The 19,656-nt window shown below is 46.7% G+C and overlaps 2 protein-coding genes across 2 annotated transcripts; one reads left to right on the forward strand and one right to left on the reverse strand.

The window, feature by feature from the left end:
• The first annotated feature begins 5,447 nt into the window (after positions 1-5,447).
• Positions 5,448-9,335, forward strand: LOC127332260 (protein COP1 SUPPRESSOR 2). The gene is made up of 7 exons (XM_051358531.2): positions 5,448-5,666; positions 5,756-5,983; positions 6,087-6,201; positions 6,302-6,375; positions 7,535-7,692; positions 8,607-8,822; positions 8,927-9,335. The coding sequence occupies exons 1-6, from the start codon at positions 5,593-5,595 to the stop codon at positions 8,762-8,764; spliced, it is 807 nt and encodes a 268-aa protein (XP_051214491.1). The 5' UTR covers positions 5,448-5,592; the 3' UTR covers positions 8,765-8,822; positions 8,927-9,335.
• A 4,172-nt stretch (positions 9,336-13,507) lies between these two features.
• Positions 13,508-14,815, reverse strand: LOC139839332 (F-box protein At5g49610-like). The gene has a single exon (XM_071829380.1). The coding sequence runs from the start codon at positions 14,813-14,815 to the stop codon at positions 13,508-13,510; it is 1,308 nt and encodes a 435-aa protein (XP_071685481.1).
• Between the last annotated feature and the right edge of the window lie 4,841 nt (positions 14,816-19,656).

Here is a 19,656-nt window from a genome sequence, read left to right on the forward strand (position 1 = left end):
CCGAACGTCGTAATCGAACTCTCTTAGATATGGTTCGTTCTATGATGTCTCTTACTGATTTGCCGTTATCATTTTGGAGTTATGCATTAGAGACAGCCGCATTCACTTTAAATAGAGCACCATCAAAATCCGTTGAAACGACACCGTATGAATTATGGTTTAATAAGAAACCAAAGCTGTCGTTCCTAAAAGTTTGGGGTTGCGAAGCCTATGTAAAAAAGTTACAACCGGACAAGCTAGAACCCAAAGCGGAGAAATGCGTCTTCATAGGATACCCTAAGGAAACTATAGGGTACACTTTCTATCACAGATCCGAAGGCAAGATCTTTGTTGCTAAGAACGGAACCTTTCTTGAGAAAGAATTTCTCACTAAAGAAGTGACTGGAAGAAACGTAGAACTCGATGAGATTGAAGAATCTTTGCTCGTTGATCAGAGTAGCGCAGTACCGGAAGAAGTTCCTATGCCGCCTACACAAGCAACAGAGGAAGCTAATGATAATGATCATGAAACTTCAAATGAGATAGCTACTGAACCTCGCAGATCGACAAGGGAACGTGCCACTCCTGATTGGTATGATCCTTGTCTAAATGTCATGATTGTGGACAACAATGATGAAGACCATGCGACGTATGAAGAAGCGATGATGAGCCCAGATTCCAACAAATGGCAAGAAGCCATGAAATCCGAAATGGGATCCATGTATGATAACAAAGTGTGGACTTTGGTAGACTTACCTGATAGCCGAAAGGCTGTCGAGAATAAATGGATCTTCAAGAGAAAAACAGATGCTGATGGTAATATTACTGTCTATAAAGCTCGACTTGTCGCAAAGGGTTTCCGACAAATTCAAGGTGTTGACTACGATGAGACTTTCTCACCTGTAGCGAAGCTAAAATCTGTGAGGATTTTGTTAGCAATAGCTGCATTTTTCGATTATGAGATTTGGCAGATGGATGTCAAAACGACGTTCCTTAATGGAGACATTGAGGAAGAGTTGTATATGGTACAACCCAAAGGTTTTGTCGATCCTAAAAATGCTGACAAAGTATGCAAACTTCAGCGTTCAATTTATGGACTGAAGCAAGCATCAAGAAGTTGGAACCGACGCTTTGATAAGGTGATCAAAGACTTCGGGTTTATACAGTGTCATGGAGAGGCCTGTATTTACAAGAAAGTGAGTGGGAGCTCTGTAGCATTCCTGATATTATATGGAGATGACATATTATTAATTGGGAATGATATAGAACTATTAAGCAGTGTAAAGGGTTATTTGAATAATAGTTTTTCAATGAAAGACCTTGGTGAAGCATCATATATATTAGGCATCAAGATTTATAGAGATAGATCAAGACGTCTAATAGGGCTATCACAAAGTACATACCTGGACAAGATTCTAAAGAAGTTTAGAATGGACGAAAGTAAGAAAGGATTCTTACCTATGTTACCAGGCAAGGTCTTGAGTAAGACTCAAGGTCCGGCTACGGCAGAAGAAAGAGAAAGGATGAGTCAGATCCCCTATGCCTCGGCAGTAGGCTCTATCATGTATGCCATGCTATGTACAAGACCGGATATAGCACATGCTGTTAGTTTGACTAGCAGATATCAAAGTGATCCAGGAATGGAACACTGGACAGCGGTCAAGAATATCCTGAAGTACTTGAAAAGAACTAAGGATATGTTTCTTTGTTATGGAGGTGACCAAGAGCTCGTTGTAACAAGTTACACCGATGCAAGTTGGAACACTGATCCTGATGACTCTAAGTCACAGTCTGGGTACATGTTTATATTGAATGGTGCTGCAGTAAGCTGGGCAAGCTCGAAGCAGTGCACGGTGGCGAAATCCTCAACAGAATCGGAGTACATAGCGACTTCAGAGGCTTCATCAGAAGCGGTATGGATGAAGAGGTTCATTGTAGAGCTTGGTGTGGTTCCTAGTGCATTGGACCCGCTAGTCATCTACTGTGACAACATGGGTGCCATCGCCAATGCACAAGAACCAAGGTCACACAAGAGGCTGAAGCATATCAAGCTGCGTTATCATTCGATTCGCGAGTACATCGAAGATGGAGAAGTAAAGATTTGCAAAGTACACACTGATCTGAATGTAGCAGATCCATTGACTAAAGCTCTCCCTAGGGCAAAGCATGACCAACACCAGAATGCCATGGGTGTTAGGTACCTTACAATGTAATCTAGATTATTGACTCTAGTACAAGTGGGAGACTGTTGGAGATATGCCCAAGAGGCAATAATAAAAGTGGTTATTATATATCTTTATGTTTATGATAAATGTTTATATACCATGCTATAATTGTATTAACCGAAACATTGATACATGTGTGTTATGTAAACAACAATGAGTCCCTAGTAAGCCTCTTAACTAGCTTGTTGATTAATAGATGATTAGTTTCATAATCATGAACATTGAATGTTATTAATAACAAGGTTATATCATTATATGAATGATGTAATGGACACACCCAATTAAGCGTAGCATAAGATCACGTCATTAAGTTATTTGCTATAAGCTTTCGATACATAGTTACCTAGTCCTTATGACCATGAGATCATGTAAATCACTTATACCGGAAAGGTACTTTGATTACATCAAACGCCACTGCGTAAATGGGTGGTTATAAAGGTGGGATTAAGTATCCGGAAAGTATGAGTTGAGGCATATGGATCAACAGTGGGATTTGTCCATCCCGATGACGGATAGATATACTCTGGGCCCTCTCGGTGGAATGTCGTCTAATGTCTTGCAAGCATATGAATAAGTTCATAAGAGACCACATACCACGGTACGAGTAAAGAGTACTTGTCAGGAGACGAGGTTGAACAAGGTATAGAGTGATATCGATGATCAAACCTCGGACAAGTAAAATATCGCGTGACAAAGGGAATTGGTATCATATGTGAATGGTTCATTCGATCACTAAGTCATCGTTGAATATGTGGGAGCCATTATGGATCTCCAGATCCCGCTATTGGTTATTGGTCGGAGAGAGATCTCAACCATGTCTACATAGTTCGCGAACCGTAGGGTGACACACTTAAGGTTTGATGTTGTAATAGTAGAACTTGAATATGGAATGGAGTTCGAAGTATTGTTCGAAGTCTCGGATGGGATCCCGGACATCACGAGGAGTTCCGGAATGGTCCGGAGAATAAGATTCATATATAGGAAGTCATTTTATGTGTTTGAAAATGATCCGGTGCATTTATGGAAGGTTCTAGAAGGTTTTAGAAAAGTCTGGAAGAAATCACTTTGGAAGGCGGAGTCCCGGAGGGACTCCACCACCATGGCCGGCCAACCCTAAGAGGGGTGGAGTCCCAAGTGGACTCCACCATAGGGGCCGGCCACCCCCCCACATGGAAGGGTGGGAGTCCCACCTTGAGTAGGTTTCCCTACTACATGGAAGGTTTTGGGTTCGGGTCTTATTCGAAGACTTGTAGTCCAACACTTGGGGTTCCACCTATATAATGAGGGGTATAGGGGAGGGGGCTGGCCACCCCAACACCACAAGGTGGCCGCACCCTATAGTGGCCGGCGCCCCCCTCTCCCAAACCCTAGCCGCCCCCTCTCCTCCACCTCTCCCGCACGCTTAGCGAAGCTCCGCCGGAGTTCTCCATCGCCACCGCCACCACGCCGTCGTGCTGCCGGATTCAAGGAGGAGCTACTACTTCCGCTGCCCGCTGGAACGGGGAGAAGGACGTCGTCTTCATCAACACCGAACGTGTGACCGAGTACGGAGGTGCTGCCCGATCGTGGCGCCGTGATCAAGATCTTCTACGCGCTTTTGCAAGCGGCAAGTGATCGTCTACCGCAGCAACAAGAGCCTCAACTTGTAGGCTTTGGAAATCTTCAAGGGTGAGTCTCGATGATCTCCTCGTTGCTTCCATCTTCTAGATTGCATCTTGGCTTGGATTGCGTTCTCGCGGTAGGAATTTTTTTGTTTTCTATGCAACGTTATCCTACAGGAGGGGTGTTCTTGATTTGGTCAAACTATCATAAGAATACCAAATAGTAGATAAATAAAGATGTGCCAACTTTTGAGAGAGGTATTTCTCTCTGCCTTAGAACTTAATATAGGGCCAGTAAACATAAGTGAATAGATAGAGCTCATAGAAATACCAACTACCAAGTAATTGGACCAAAAAAAATATTCTATTTCACTAAGGCACTATAGTGGAAGGGCGGGCCTGGTGCAGCGGTAGAGCCTCACCTCCTGTGACCGAGAGGTCCCAGGTTCGAGTCGCGGTCTCCTCATATTGCACTTTGTGAGGGTAAGGCCTGCCACTAACACCTTCCTCAGACCCCGCACAGTGCGGGAGCTCTCAGCACTGGGTACGTCCACTAAGGCACTATAGTGCTAGTATCTTAGCAAGTATCATGCATATTAGTCCCATAAAAATGCCGATGTGGCTCCAAATTAAGGATGAGAGAGGAGATTAGAGTAACATAGGTGGATACTGTATCATAACATATATCACGAGAAAAATTAATACCAAACAAATCTTGTACACAAATTTGTATTGGGATTCTAAAAAACAATAAATATATCATGACTATCACACACAAGTATCATATGCATGATACTACTTCATTATATACTTACCACTATGACTAGTCTAACGTTTTGTCATGCTCGTTTTGCAACGGAAACCTACTTTTAAATATGCTTATGCTACCGAAAAAATAAAATGTTAAAAAATATGAACAAAAATATAGTGTGTATATGTTGATATTATATGTATGCACGTCAAATTTCGCTGAAAATTGATATTTTTTACATCCTGTGTAAAAAATATAAAGAAATGTCTTGTGAAAAACTTTTGTACGCACTAGGTTTTGTTTTTTTACACAGGACATAAAAAATATCAGTTTTCCGTGAAACGACTTTAAAAACACATATAATTATCAAGATGTACGCGTTAATTTATTTGCTCGATTTTGTTAATATTTTAAACTATGTTTAAAATTCATTTCAATAACCAAAATTATATCCAAAATAGCGCGCTATTTCAGCGCTAATATCGCTATAGCATATCTGGAGAGCCCACACTAAATTAATGAGAGTACATACAATGTCTCACTAATAGCAGTTATATCGTATTATAGCATGATAAACAACGTATTTTATGTATTTTAAGGCCAGCTCTATTTAATCATAGAGCGCTATTTTTTTCCTTTAAAAAAACACATCGTTTATTTTTTTTTGAGGGAAAACACATCGTCTGTTTTTTTTTTTGAGAGGACATCGTCTGTTTTGGGACGACTTCTTTCTAGAGGGCCGCTCGTTTGCGACCGTTGAGGCACAGCCGCACAGATCTGTGGAAGCCCAAAATCAAAGTCGTTCGCGCGATCACCTAGCCTCTGTGGGCCCTCTGCGTAGCAGCGTTGGACGCGGGCTAGAACTTCTCTGAATCGGGTTCATACCCTTTCAACGCCGAACCGGGCTCACCCCGACCCGACCCGACCCTAACTCGTTCCAATCCCAAATCTGCAAACCTCGCCGCCGGCAGCTCCTCCGGCAAGGAATCCCCCGCAATCCCCGCCGGAACCGGTCCGGGCCCAGCTCACGTTCACCATGCCAAAAAACTTCCGCAAGCGGAGCCTCGAGCCGGACGCCGCCGACCACTCCGACGATGAGGACGTCCGCCGGTACCCCTTCTCTCGCTTCCTGCAAGCACGCTCTCCTCTCTTGCTTCGCTAGGGTTTCTCTCTGATGCCCTGCCGCCCACCCCTCGCAGCGTCGCTCTGGAGGAGATTAAGTACATGCAGAAGCTCCGGGAGAGGAAGCTGGGCATCCCGGCGGCGTCCGTAGCCACCGGCGCCGCCGGCGCCGCCACAGACGGCTCCTCCGCCCGTGGCCGAGGAGGCGGCGGGGCAGGGGCAGCCGGCGAGGCCGGCAAGGAGGACCTCGTCCTGCAGGACACCTTCGCGCAGGAGACTGCCGTCACCATCGAAGACCCCAATATGTGCGTGCGTGCGTGGTTATATCCCTATGCGGCCTTCTATTGCCAATGTGATGGTTCGCATTTGTTACCGGAATTGACGCTAGCCTGGGTCTGATCTTTGAAGGTTGAGGTATGTGGAGAACGAGCTGTTGAAGAAGAGGGGCAAGCCGATCGAGTTGAACGACAAGGACGATAAGGACGAGGTGGATGAGCTCTACGTTGTGCCCGACCACCTGAAGGTTTGTGGCGGAATACCTCTGTGATTCGCTCCTCAAGGTGAGGTTGTTCGTGGTGTTTGTGGGACTGCAAATGACGTTGTGCTGTGTTGTTCGTTTGTAGGTGAGGAAGAAGAACTTGGAAGAGAGCTCAACCCAGTGGACCACTGGCATCGCCGAAGTTCAGCTCCCCATCGAGTGTGTGCTTGCACCCCCCCCCCCCCCCCCTATTTGTCTTTATTTAGAGTACAACTTCCTAAGGTTGTGTTATGTTGTTTCGGATTGAAGTCATAAGTGTTGTGTACTTCTTATTATGCCTATATCAGTGACGGAGAACTATTTACTACAGTCCAGATATTAACTAGATAAGTTACATGAAACTAACAGGTTTATCCCACTTGTGTGTGGATCAATTATAACCTGTGCCAACTATTCGGTCCTATGGTACATCGTGAACAAAGTTTCTTTGCTTGGTGCTGGCAGTTCCACTTCCAGTGTTTGCCATACCTGATCAGCTAGATAGGATTTCCCAGATATGTCGAGCTTAATTTTGTGTGAACTCCTAGCTTCCTATTTTTGTAGAGTTAATCTAGAGTATTTAGTATTTACATCATGACATGTGTGCTGGTTATGTTTGTAATTGATGCATGCTAATTGGATTTTAAACCTATGAAGTTGTGTAAGGATGCAGAACATCTATGGGCATATCTCTGTTATCCTAATGCTATTGTTGGTGCTTTGAGGCCTCCGAGTGTGATCTTAATGTCTAGTACATTGTTCCATGTGAATTTCTCGTGGATATAGAATTTTAAGTGATGTAATCAAGTTTCTTTCATATGGTAATTGGTTATATATAACGTTTCTTGCTTTCTAAAGTTAATCTTGGTGATTTCAGAAGTTTCTTATGTGAGTATCATCACTAACAGAACCAGTCTTTATGATAATATTTTTACTCTGTTCTATAGGCCTGTAGACAGTGTGTCGCGACATATATAATCTGAAATGTGTATAAAACATGAAATTATTTAATTGTCTAGATCAAGGCTTTTGGCCATAATGTGCTTGAAAGATATGAAAAATTGTGTCAATACGGTTATAAGTTCATTAAAGATCACTTCAATCGGAATCAAAACTATGCTAAGATGGTGTGATCAAATTATGACTATTGATTTGAGAAATCTGTAAAGTGCAGCATTGTGGGATAAATATTTAATACAATCTAAAAGGTGCTTCGTCTTTGCAGTATCCTTAATACTTGCATGCATTATGATGCACTGTTATTCCGGTAGTAGAGTTCATTTAATAGTGGGTCCAGTTTCATGATATCATTTCATCCTTCCTTTCTTGATTGTTACAGGTACAAATTGAGAAATATTGAAGAAACTGAGGCAGCTAAGAAATTGTTGCAAGAGAAAAGACTTGCGGGTAAAACAAAATCAGATGCGAACATTCCATCAAGTTACAGTGCTGATTATTTCCATCGTGGAAGAGATTATGCTGAAAAATTGCGAAGAGGTTCGTATATGTTTATGGACATTTCCTTAGTTTTATGTCTGTAGTGAAGACATGTTCTACTGCTGCATTCAATATTTTATATGATACTGTTTGGCATGCTATATGTGTCAACAAAAGTGTTTTAGTCCAATAACCTAACACTTTAGAAAGCATCACATACTGGCATTGTTGATTCTGTGGGAGGATTAATTTGGAAAGGTGAACTTGTGATTTTATTTCTTTTTCCTATCATAAAAAATGCACTATTGGTTAAATTAATCTGATATAGATTTTGTTTAGGAAAAATGCTATGGTCAAGAACAATTTATACAGATGCCACTTTTACATTGCGCTATATCCTGTGCAGAAAATCTAAAAACGCGGATAATATTCTTTGTTCAAGAATTCAAGAATCTTTGTGTCAGATGTTCCTCTTATTATGTTCGGACCTGCCTTTTGTTCTTATCTTCATTCTTTCTAGCTAATTAGGCGCAACCATTATCAGTTGCCAGCACTTGCCGCCAGCTAGTGACCGGTTGCAGAACAAAAGTTCCAGGATTCCTATTTCTAGATTTAATATGCTTCTTTCTTTATAGCTTCTGGCCTAAGATATAGTATTTCTCTGCAAGATTCTCTTACCCTGAATAAAATACAGATACTCAATGGACTTTTAGCAGCAGTACTCAGGTCGACAATAAGAATATTGATGTTTAATTCTCTGATAGAGATTGATTGTTGCCCTTAGTAGATGTCTTTGCAATTATAGAGTTGAATTGCCTGTGCTGCTTCAAATTCACGTACTATGAAAATGCAGTAGCAGTGATAGAACTTTAATGCTCTTTTGTTGCAGAACCACAAACAATGTCATGTTATTGATATCACATCTTTGTCAAGTTATCATATTGAAGTGCACTAAATCATTGTTTACGCTGCAGAACATCCCGAGTTATCACAGGCTAATGAAGCTGGAGGCAAACCAACCGATAGTAACAATCCAGGTGGCCCACCAGCGGGACGTAGAGAAGCTGCTACCGATGAGTTGTTGCTCGAGCGTTTCCGCAAGCGAGAAAAATTCCGTGTCATGCGAAGATAGAAATAGCTGACTGTGTAGGCTGTTGGCTTGGTGCTGCTGCCTTTTAAGCAGAAAACATGTTAGTGCCGACACATTGTGACCCTGCATATATTTATTTGATTTGTTTGGTGAAAACCCACTGAAGTAGTTAAGCTCTTGGTTCTTGACTCTGCTTTTTTGCAGCTCCTATTCTGGAGAAGTAAGAAGCACAAACTAATGAAGAGGAGCAACGAAGCAGATTTGTTTCATTTGAGACGGTCTGTTTTCTTCAAATGTGTCACATCAATCTGGAGGCAGTATGCATTTCCAGGACTTTGCAGCTGCAGGATGTATCCTCACAAATTGTCTGACTGCATGTTCATCTCTGCCCAAACTCTGTTTTCAGATGGCATCTTGTGCTTTCCTGAGCATGAGAATTGTAAGCGACATGTGGCATCATGAGCCAAGGGGCAGTCGGTGTAGCGCTTTTTCGTATATTCATCTTAGCGAAGTTCCTCTTTTGTGTGGAATATTTTCCTAATCTACTTCTGTAAACTGCTTACAGTTATTTGCAGTTATACTATAGTGGAGTATGTTCCTTAGTTTATGCTTCTATTTTTCTCCCGGGAGTTTTATGCTTGTGTGTTTAACTATTTGCACTTTGTTGTATTGACAATGACCTTGACGTGATCTACTCCACATCGCTTGTCGCGCTGAAGAATGTTTTACATGTGCTTGGTTGCTTCCCATGACTCAAAAGATCCCGATAGTTGCATAGTTTTTTACTCAAATATAGTACTACCTCTGTCCATAAATATAAATAGATGCCAAAAGTTTGTCTAAATTTGAATGTATCTAGCCATGATTTAGTGTATAGATACATTCGAATTTAGACAAATCTTTGGCATCTATTTATGGATGGAGGGAGTAGTATAGGAAGCAAATAAAAGTCTGAGATTAACTTTCTTTGAAACACAATATATCAAGCAAGCCATCTTATTAAAAATCTTATATTTCTTTAGGTACCTTGGTAAGAAAATAAGTGCGTAAAAAACTTGCTGCCCTGAGTTCAAATGATCCTTACATCGTTCAAAACCCTATAAAGGAGAAAGCTAGGGGATCATTGTCCCAATTACAACATAAATTATTAGTATAACTGTGCTTGGCTAAAACATGGGCCACGTCATTTGCTTCTCCGGAACTATACTTTACTGCTGCTAATACTTTATGCTTGCTGTAAACAGTTTTCTGCTACCTCTTCGGCAGCTATCTTTGATGACTGTAGAGTGTAGACTCCTTGCGACTGGGTTTAGAGAGATCACCTTCGAACATTGCAATCGGGAGGCTAATGAAGTTGCTCATGAACTAGTTAGGCATAGTTTCCATGATCGTATTGATTGTATTTGGGACGATGATCCCCTTTGCTTTTTCTTGCTAAGCTCATAAACGATGTAACTGTGTTTGAGAATTAATAAAGTGCACCAAATGGCTTTCCCTCAAAAATACAGTCTGGGATTAACTTGCTTGCCGTGGTGGGATGCAAAGGCTAGCTTGTAGATTGTGCCTGTACCGGTCGTCCGTCCGAGAAAGAGCCCACGGCGCGTCGCCAAAGCTCACCCGGTGCGGCAGAATGCTTTCCCTGTGCATCAACATAAAAGCCCACGGGGCAAAGTTGACGATGCGCCACTCCTTGCGTCCGAGGTTGTAGGCGTCGATCCGGCTGGTCCCGTCGTTGTGGTGGAGGAAGATCTCCTCGCCTTCCCGTACGCCCTCTACCACCTCCACCTCGGTGTCCATGGAGAAGCTGCGTGACAAGTCGGACTTGTCCCTCGAGACCAGGCTGATCCGCTCCTTGAGCCGCCAGATGCTAGGTTTCATGTAGTCGTCGAGCACCCACACGGCCATGGTGCTCGTCGACGGCTCGACGATGAACGTGCAGAGCTCGCCGCCGGATAGCACGCCCAGCCGAGCCCTTGTTAGGTCGTCTTCGTCTCCCTCCCGACGTCTCCGTCTCGGTGGCGCCTCCATTACACGGAACTTCTCCCTTGTCGTGTCGAACGTGAGCAGCCGCAGCGCTGATTCCGACCCCCACAGCACCAGCCAGTGCAGGTTGCCGTGTGACCTGACGCAGCGGGCTTGGTGTCCGGCCATGGATATCTTCGTCTCTCCCTTGAGGGGAATCTCGCGCCAGACAGCGTCTAGTCCGACCCTTAAGATCCGGAAGTTGGTCGGAGCAATCAGGCGATCGACTCCAGTTTCGCCAGAGGCGTGCACGAGGTGGAACCGCCCCGTCGAAGGGTGGGAGTAGCCGCCCATGATCTCGCCGCCGTCGGCTGGCGGAGAGACGGCGGCGCAGGCCTTTGAGACCGGGTTCCAGAGCACGTACTTGCCGGCGGGAGGGTAGGGATAGGGAGGAGGCGGAGGATCGTCGACCGGGAGCCACTCCATGGTCCACCAGAAACGAAGCTCTATGCACACCACCCCGCCCCAAGAACCGCGAGCGCGGACCGAACACGCGGTGGCCGGGAGGATGATAGTCCGGGGCCTCGCCGGCTTTCTGTGAACATTACCGGGGTGCCACCGGCCGCGGAACAATTCGAAGTCGATGTTGGTGGTTTTTCCGGAAAAATGTCCTTCGTGATAATCCGTCACCTTGACGACGGCGGCCGGGCGTTGGGCGTGGGCAGCGACGGCGGCCTGGTGTTGGGCGTGGGCAGCGTCGAAGCTCGGGTGGGAGATGGCGGAGCGCCAGGCCCTGCACACTTTGCGGCAGTGCGCGATGGAGCGGGTTGGCAGGAGGACGAGGATGGCCACCAGCACGTCGCCTGGCAGATCGACGACCAAGGCGCCCATGTTCACGTACGATGGGCGAGCGATTACGGCCGGCTGGTCCACCAAATTTTCCTTATGTATATGTACGGCCTTGGCATCGTGTCGTAATCGGCGCGATCTCTGATGAGATGTTCTCGCATAGAACCTTCCTACATACTAATTTTTTTTCCAAGCAATCCAACAAAGAATCGAATTTCATTACCAAAGGAGATAACGAAACCATGTTCAGTTAAGTACAAACTTAAAGACAGACAACAAAAAAGAAAGCGTCGCTCTAATACTAGCATTTAGAATGCTCATAGTGGGAGTAACTTAGCTAGTAACATCACATAACCCAAGGCATTTTGGTGATATGTTATGGCAATGAATGAAGAAAGAGAGTGATGTGGTAACTACCTATGTTACCATAACATCACACACCCCAAGACAAGTTGAGTCTACACCATAGTAAATAACACAATGCATGACACCACATATTAGTTACTACCCACTATCATGTTACTAGTCTAAGTTACTCCCCACTATGACTAGCCTTAAACCGGAGCAACCGAAAGAAACTAGACACATATTTACAGCGCCAACAATAGAAAGGAACTAGCAAAATGAAAAGGCCACTGCCACACAGGAGCCCGCAGCACGCTCCAGGACATTCAACAGTTTCAGACAGCAGAGAAACAAGCGATCAACAGAACTCCACTTCAGCCATTGCCACCAGCTTCCTTATCATCCTCAGGTTTCTTATCTTCCAGTCGAAGAAGGGGCTTGGGGATAGAACTCCCAGCACCTGCACCATCAGTCATCGAAGCCAGCTGCATGAAATTCTGCGCTCCAGCTTAAATGTTTTCAGCATCCTTGTCCCTATGAAGCTCTACCCAGTGATTCATGAAAACAACAGAGTAACTAATTAGTTCAACAGAGGAATGGATCAACTTGCTTTTAAAGCTAGCTCCGTTTCTTAACTTCCAGATCGCCCAGCAAATTGCTGCAATTCCAGCAATTTAGGTGTTCCGGATCTACATGCTCGCCGTCGCCTGCACGCTCTCCCTCCCATGCGGAGTGGGAGTGCCCGTTCACCATGTAATTCAAGTTCGTCGTCCACATCACTGACCCCCCTCGACAGAATGAAACTCTCAGATAAGTTCGCGGAGTTCCTCGCTGGCCGGGAGCAGGCCGCCGTGAACCTGCAGGAAGCCAGCTGCGGCCAGTGCCGGTGGCCCGTCGAGATCCTTCGACAGGCAAGGCAAGATGTACCTCGACGCTAGCTTCGAGAATTTTTCTCGCGCCCGCAGCCTGGAGGTCGGATGCCTGCTGCTCTGCTGCTACGAAGGCGATTGCGACATGCACGTTAGTGTGTTCGGCGACTCATCCTGCCGCAGGCACTACCACAACGACGACTCCGCCGAAGGCAACGTCGGCCACTTGTAGAGTGTTCTTTCTTTGCAACGAAGATGACAAGTGCCCGTTCATGCCATTATTGTAGGTTTCTGGATGTTCTTCCATTGCAGCGAAGAAGGCCCGAACGTTCAAAAACTCTAGTTTTTGTGGTTGGATGTTCTTTCTTCGTAGGGAATAAGGCGAGAGCCATCACAACACACTAGTTAGATTTCCTAATTTTGCAATATTTCAAATTATGTACCAAAACCTATATAAATGTATCTATCTTGCAAACACAAGCAATGAAAAAAATTATAACCAAAATGCGTCGGGCTGATGGGGATGTCCTCACGGATAACCGTGGCCTAGCGACCATTTCGATGTCCGCGGCCAGACACAAACGGACGCACTCGGTCACTTTTCGCTTGCGTTTTGCGCCGGGCCACGGGAGATGTCTGTACAAATGATTGTAGGAACATTGTTGCTACAATAAGTCACGAGTTCCTTGACAAAATGTAAATAAAAGTCCCAAATTAAGTAGATTCCGACGTACGTAAGCAAACTCTAATCGAAAGTAAACTACAGATAGTAGCATTTGTGGCCGTTCTTGTCAATCTTCTGGGAAAGAGCCCGCGCCGCGCCGCCAAAGCTCACCTCGGGCTGCAGAATGCTTTCCCTGTGCATCACCGTACGAGCCGACTGGGAAACGTTGACCATGTGCCACTCCTTGCGTCCGAGGTTGTAAGCGTCGATCCGGCTGCCCCCGCCCCCGACCATCCGGTTGCTGTGGCGGATGAAGATCTCCTCGCCATCCCGAACTCCCTCTACCACCTCCACATCAGTGGCTATACAAAACGTTCGTGACAAGTCGGACCTGTTCCACAAGACCAGACTGATCCGTTCCTTGAGCCGCCAGCTGCTGAGCGCCGCGGCTTCGTAGTCCTCGAGCACCCACACCTCCATGCTGCTCGTCCACGGCTCGACGATGAAGGTGCAGAGCTTGCCGCCGGACAGCACGCCCAGCCGAGCCATGGTTAGGACGTCCTCCGCTGCTCCCTCCCGGAGTCTCAGCGGCGCCGGCGCCTCCATTAACCGGAACTTTTCCCGTGTCGTGTCGAACACGAGCAGCCGCAGCTTTGATTCCGAGCCCCACAGCACCAGCCAGTGCAAGCTGCCGTGTAAGCTGACGCAGCGGGCGTAGTGTCCGGCCATGGAGATCTCTTCCTTGAGGGGAATCTCGCGCCAGACAGCGTCTCCGACCCTTAAGATCCGGAAGGACGTCGAGGCCATCAGGTGATCACCTACAGTTTCGCCTGAGGCGTGGACGAGGTGGAACCGCCTAGTCGACGGGTGCGAGTAGGCGCCCATGATCTCGCCGCCGCCGGCTGGCGGAGTGACGGCGGCGCAGGCCATTGTGACCGGGTTCCAGAGCACGTACTGGTCAGCATGGCGGTAGCGAGGAGGAAGAGGAACCAAGGACAACTCCGCCGTGTGGGAAAAGAGCTCTATGCACACCACCCCGTCCCAGGAGCCACGGACCGAAGACCTGGTGCGCCCGAAGATGAGAGCCCGGGTCGACGGCGAGTTTATGTGAACATTGTCGCGGTGCCAGCGGCCGCGGAACAATTCGAAGGCGACGCTTGTCGTCGCGAAAATCTTTGGTAACACGCCTGCGCCTCCATACTCGACGTCGAACCCGAACAGCTCATTAGTCGTCAGCTTGACGACGGCGGCCGGGCGTTGGGCGTAGGCGATGTCGAAGCTCGGGTGGGAGATGGCGGAGCGCCAGGCCCTGCACACTTTGCGGCAACGCGCGATGGAGCGGACCGGCAGGCGGACGAGGATAGCCACCAGCACGTCGGCGGGAAGACTGGCGAGGGCGTCCATGGTTACGTCACGTACGTACGATGGGCAGGAGATCACGCGCTGCTTGATTGAATTTTCGTCATGTTATTATATGTACGTCTCGGGCTCTCGGCATCGCGCGTCGTGAGCGGCGCGATCTCTGATGAGGTGTTCTGCATCAAAGCTCCTTCGGCATATGGCGTCGATGCAGAATTTCTCCAAAATAGAACACATCAAAGCTCCTTAGGGGCCGTCTGGGCATCGCGTCGTGAGCGGCGCGATCTCTGATAAGATGTTCGATGTAAAGAGTTTCTCAAAAATAGAGAACGCATCAAAATTCCTTAGGTACGTCACCGCATCCATCTTGCAGTAATTGACCCGATCTCTGAAGTGAAACAGGATGTTTCCTGCATATATAAATTGCAAATATTATCATGATTGGCTATTTTAGGAACCATCCGACCAAGCCAATCCAACGGTGCAAAACTAGGTAGTACTGGGAAGTACAAAAATAAGTAGGGAGCGCCTAGGCATGAGGTGCCTGATTTTTATTAAGCCTAAGTTGAGTTCTTAATCATTTCATTTGCAAAAGCAACTGAATAGAATAGTTGCAACACGTATGTAATTGAGAAAAATACCATTTGCAACTCGGGCATAAATGAGAAAATACCAATCCATATGCATCTTAGAAATATCAACCCGTGCACAATCAAAAATAAATAAATCAGTTGCAACATGTACGCAACCGAGGGAAAATACTAGTTGCAACTCATCCATAACCGAGAAATATTAGTTGCAACCCGTGTGCAGCTGAGAAAATACCAGTTGCAATCCGTGCGTAGCTTAGAAAATGCCAGTTGCAACATGTGCACAACTGAGAAAATACCAATTGCAACCCACTTGCACATGTGATATCAGTACGGATCACGAGGCAAATCGAATGGCTAAGAAGTTGACTTAGAGATAATAAAAATCAGGCATCTTATTTCTAGCAAAAGCAAAATAAGGCATCTTATTTCATTTTGAGTCCAATAGCCCCACCTATCTGCCTCTCCCCTGGTCTGACCCCGCCTGTCACACTCGGCCTTCTCTCATCTCACTCTTGCCCCCATCAATCCCTCCATATCGCTAGCGACGAGGGCATTGCCCTAAGTCGCCGGCTGCCGCGACTATTAGGAGGAGATCCATCTCGGATCAGAAATAGTATATTCTTGCCTAAATAAATATACATAATCATGCATCTAGAGTTGCCCGATTCTCCACGCTTAATGAAAATCAGTCAGTTATTTGTCGAAAAGTGTCTTTGGCACTCGAGCTTCCAGTGATCACTTCGTTTTTAAAAAGGTTCAATGCTCATATTTATAAGTTATAGAAAAAATCTAGGAAATATCCGGACATTGTCAAGTATGTAACCTACAAGCATGAGAAATCATAATACCAAATTCTTTGTATTGTAGGCTAACAAAAATAACAAAATCTGACCGGAAACTATATGTATTTGGATCCACACATTTGTCATTTAAGGGTAGCTCATAATGCAATGGAGTATTTTAAATTGATATTTTGCATGTTTGTTGGATAAATCATTGGCTGCATCAGCATTTTTTTAATTATAAATTTTCTTTTGAGCTTGTATGTGCGATTTGAATTTATTTGAAACAACGAGATCACGGTAGCCGGGAGCCAAAAAATCTCCACTCGGTTATTTATACCTTTTCTTAACGATTAGTTTAGTGCACTGACTATGTTTTAGCGTACTTAAACGGAACGACTGCTTGCATCTCTATCGAACAGATATAAAACAGAATAGAGCAACATGCAATTTTCATAGGCAGGCTGCCTTCTGAGAAAAAAAAGAACACCTTCTAGCAAAGTGCGACAAGCTAACTAGCGGTTACTTTCTCGAAATATGCTTTCGCCCCGCTTTATAAATAAAGTCACACAGCCGAATTCATACAAAGTGATAAGAAAACCCTCTTACAACAAGAAAATCAAAGATAAAAGAAAAACTGGAGTAGCTATACCCCACAAGAAGCACCCTCGAATGTTGACTAGAGGTGACACTAAGCCTCCTTGAAAAACCACTGGACATCAGCACACCACACCCACGAAGCTATCGCCGGAGAGAACCAACTGTTCTATGGTCCATGGCAAGCCAATCCTGCCAGTAGACAGTGAGGATGGGTGCGGTAGCAACTCAGTCGTGTAATATAGAAGGCAGGTGATACCACCCCACACTTCCACCGGAGGACTACGAGATAGGATCTGAACTTGCACGTTGATGACGACGAGTTGTAACCGAGGGTAACCTTGGATCCACGACAACACCCCCAAGGGTTAATGACACTAAGCGTCGCCATCACCGTGAACGAACGGTCAAGGGTTCACATGACATTGTCGCATCGCACCCACGCACCAAGTCTTCACCGGAGAGGACCGCATGTCCTGTTGCTCCGGGCCGAAGATCGCCGATCCTTCCAGCAGACATCTAGGACCAGGTTGGTAGCAACTCAGTGACATATAAAAGATAGAAGGCTACCGAGATAGCCCCACACCAGCACTGTAGGTCTTCGAGATAGGATCTGAACTTGCCTACCGACAATGATGAACCATGACCGAAGTTAATCTCACCTCCAGAATAACGCTCCCCAAGAGGGCGATGACGCTAGGCGTTGCCACCGAGACCAGAACGGTCAAGGGTTTTTACCCGAAGCACTGGTACGGGGATGCTCACCACAACGACGCCCCAAGAGGGACACGATACCCACATGCATCGTCGTTGCTGGCGTTGGAGCACTAAGTTTTTGCCCGAAATCACAACCACACCATACCGAGGTACCATGATCATCCCGCGTAATAAATCAAGCCTCCAAGTCACGCTTTGGGAGCCTCCACTTCCGAAGCACCATCAACTCCATGATCCCCCGTCATCCGCTCTTCGCCGTCCACACAATCAAAGAAATGGACCACCACTAACGCAATGCTACTCGCCAAAGAGCCAAAGATGCAGACATCCTCTCGGGGCCACCGCCTCAGTGTCCATCTCGCAATGGAGGGGTGACAGACATGCCAACCACGAGCCCTACTTCACCGATATGGCAGAGCGGCACTAGATCTAGTCCCACCTGGACTAGATCTATCTAGCATGCGGGGCTCAGGCAACCGCCAGATCTGGCCTCTGGGCCTGCCTAGCCCGTATCCGGCGCTTGGCCATGGCGTAGCTAGGGGAGCCTTCCTAGACGAGTCGGACGACTGTCAAGTAGTCCCAACACTGGAGCTCACCGACCGGAGGTTGCCAGGCCCGTATCGGGCCTAGATTTGACCTTCACAACACCACTACACCACCCGAGGCTAGGCACCGTTTCGAACGTTCCTCACTGCCCTCGGCACCGCAAGAGCCGTTGTCGTGCCTTGTCGCCAACCTCCGAGACAAGTTCCAGCCGAATGACGAGGAGGGAACAATTGATGCGGGGAGTAGGGTTTCACCCCTTGTGTATATAGTGGGGGATGAGCTAGGAGCCACACGAAAGGTTTTAAAAAATGCCACAGTAGCAAGGGCCGGATCATGGTAACATATTCTGCAAAAAGTCACCCCGATTAGCACACTAGTAAGTTAAGAATTTTCACAGTTTGGGATGGAAATTTAATCGAGAATTGTCTCGCCTGGGGCCATGTGTACCCAAACGTGACACCAGTGGCTGACATGGACTTTTGCTGGCTGGACTCTAACGAGCAAACTCGTAACGAGTTGATAGGAAAGATTGCGAGCTAGGAGGTTTGACACGATTCACAACGGTACAAGAAAGAAAAGCCAGGATCCCAACCTCTTTCCCCTACTCACTATCTTGGCATCCCCAGCCTGCATCTCCCACCGCAGCCATCAGCTGTAGCAGGTTGGCAACCCCGCTTGAAGATGACGATCTCCTCCAAGAGATCCTCCTCTGTCTCGCACCACAGAGATTCTCCCTCCCGCGCGCCTTCGGAGTCTGCAGGCGTTGGCTACGGCTCATCACCGACCCCAAGTTCATCGCTCGCTTCCGCGCCCACCACCGGAAGCCACCCATTGTCGGCGTCTTCCATCGCAACAGCCAGGGGATCGCGTTCATCCCCGTCCACGACTGCAGCCCTACCCTGCGATTCGATCTGCAACGCTAAAAAGATTACAACGTCCTTAGTTGCGGCCACGGTTGCGTCCTCGCCGTGAATTCGCGGGATACAAAGCTCCTCGTGTGTGACCCCATCACCGTCAATCAGTGTTGTGTGGCCGTTCCAAGGGTGTTCAGGGAGTTTAGGGACAGCTACTTCAGAGGGTCGGTGCTCTGGGCTGACCGTGCCTAGTGCCACCTTCACGGTGGCTGCCAATCCGGCGCTTTCAAACTGGTCTTGATGACAATGGACACAGAGGATTATAGACCCGTCGCCCGTGTTTACTTCTCGAAAACTAGAACATGGGGCAAGATCATCTCAACAGCACCCATGTGACCTTGATAGTTATGCTTCTCATGGGGCACTTGTTGGTATTGCACTTTACTGGTTGTAGTCTGGCATGGACAAGGACATACTTGTGCTTGATTGTGGGGACCCCGGGAGGTCGTAGGCTAGACAAACCCAGACTGCATCTGGCATAAGCCTAACCCAGACCTCGAGGGCCTTGCAGGGTGAGAATCGGTAACACAATAGTGACTCTACGACTCAAAGAGTAATACAAGCTTATAACTGAGCAAAAACCAAAGTATTACAAGCAGAGGTCACTGACCTGGCATTTCATCAATCAACGGAAGCGAAGTTATGCTATTCGAAATAGCAAGACAACAAAAGGCCTAAGAGGCCAGGAGCATAACGGCGACGTCCCAGCCCATAGATTCCAGGCTGCCACCTGGGAA

Source organism: Lolium perenne, chromosome 4, assembly GCF_019359855.2.
Source record: "Lolium perenne isolate Kyuss_39 chromosome 4, Kyuss_2.0, whole genome shotgun sequence".
Lineage (NCBI taxonomy): Eukaryota > Viridiplantae > Streptophyta > Magnoliopsida > Poales > Poaceae > Lolium > Lolium perenne.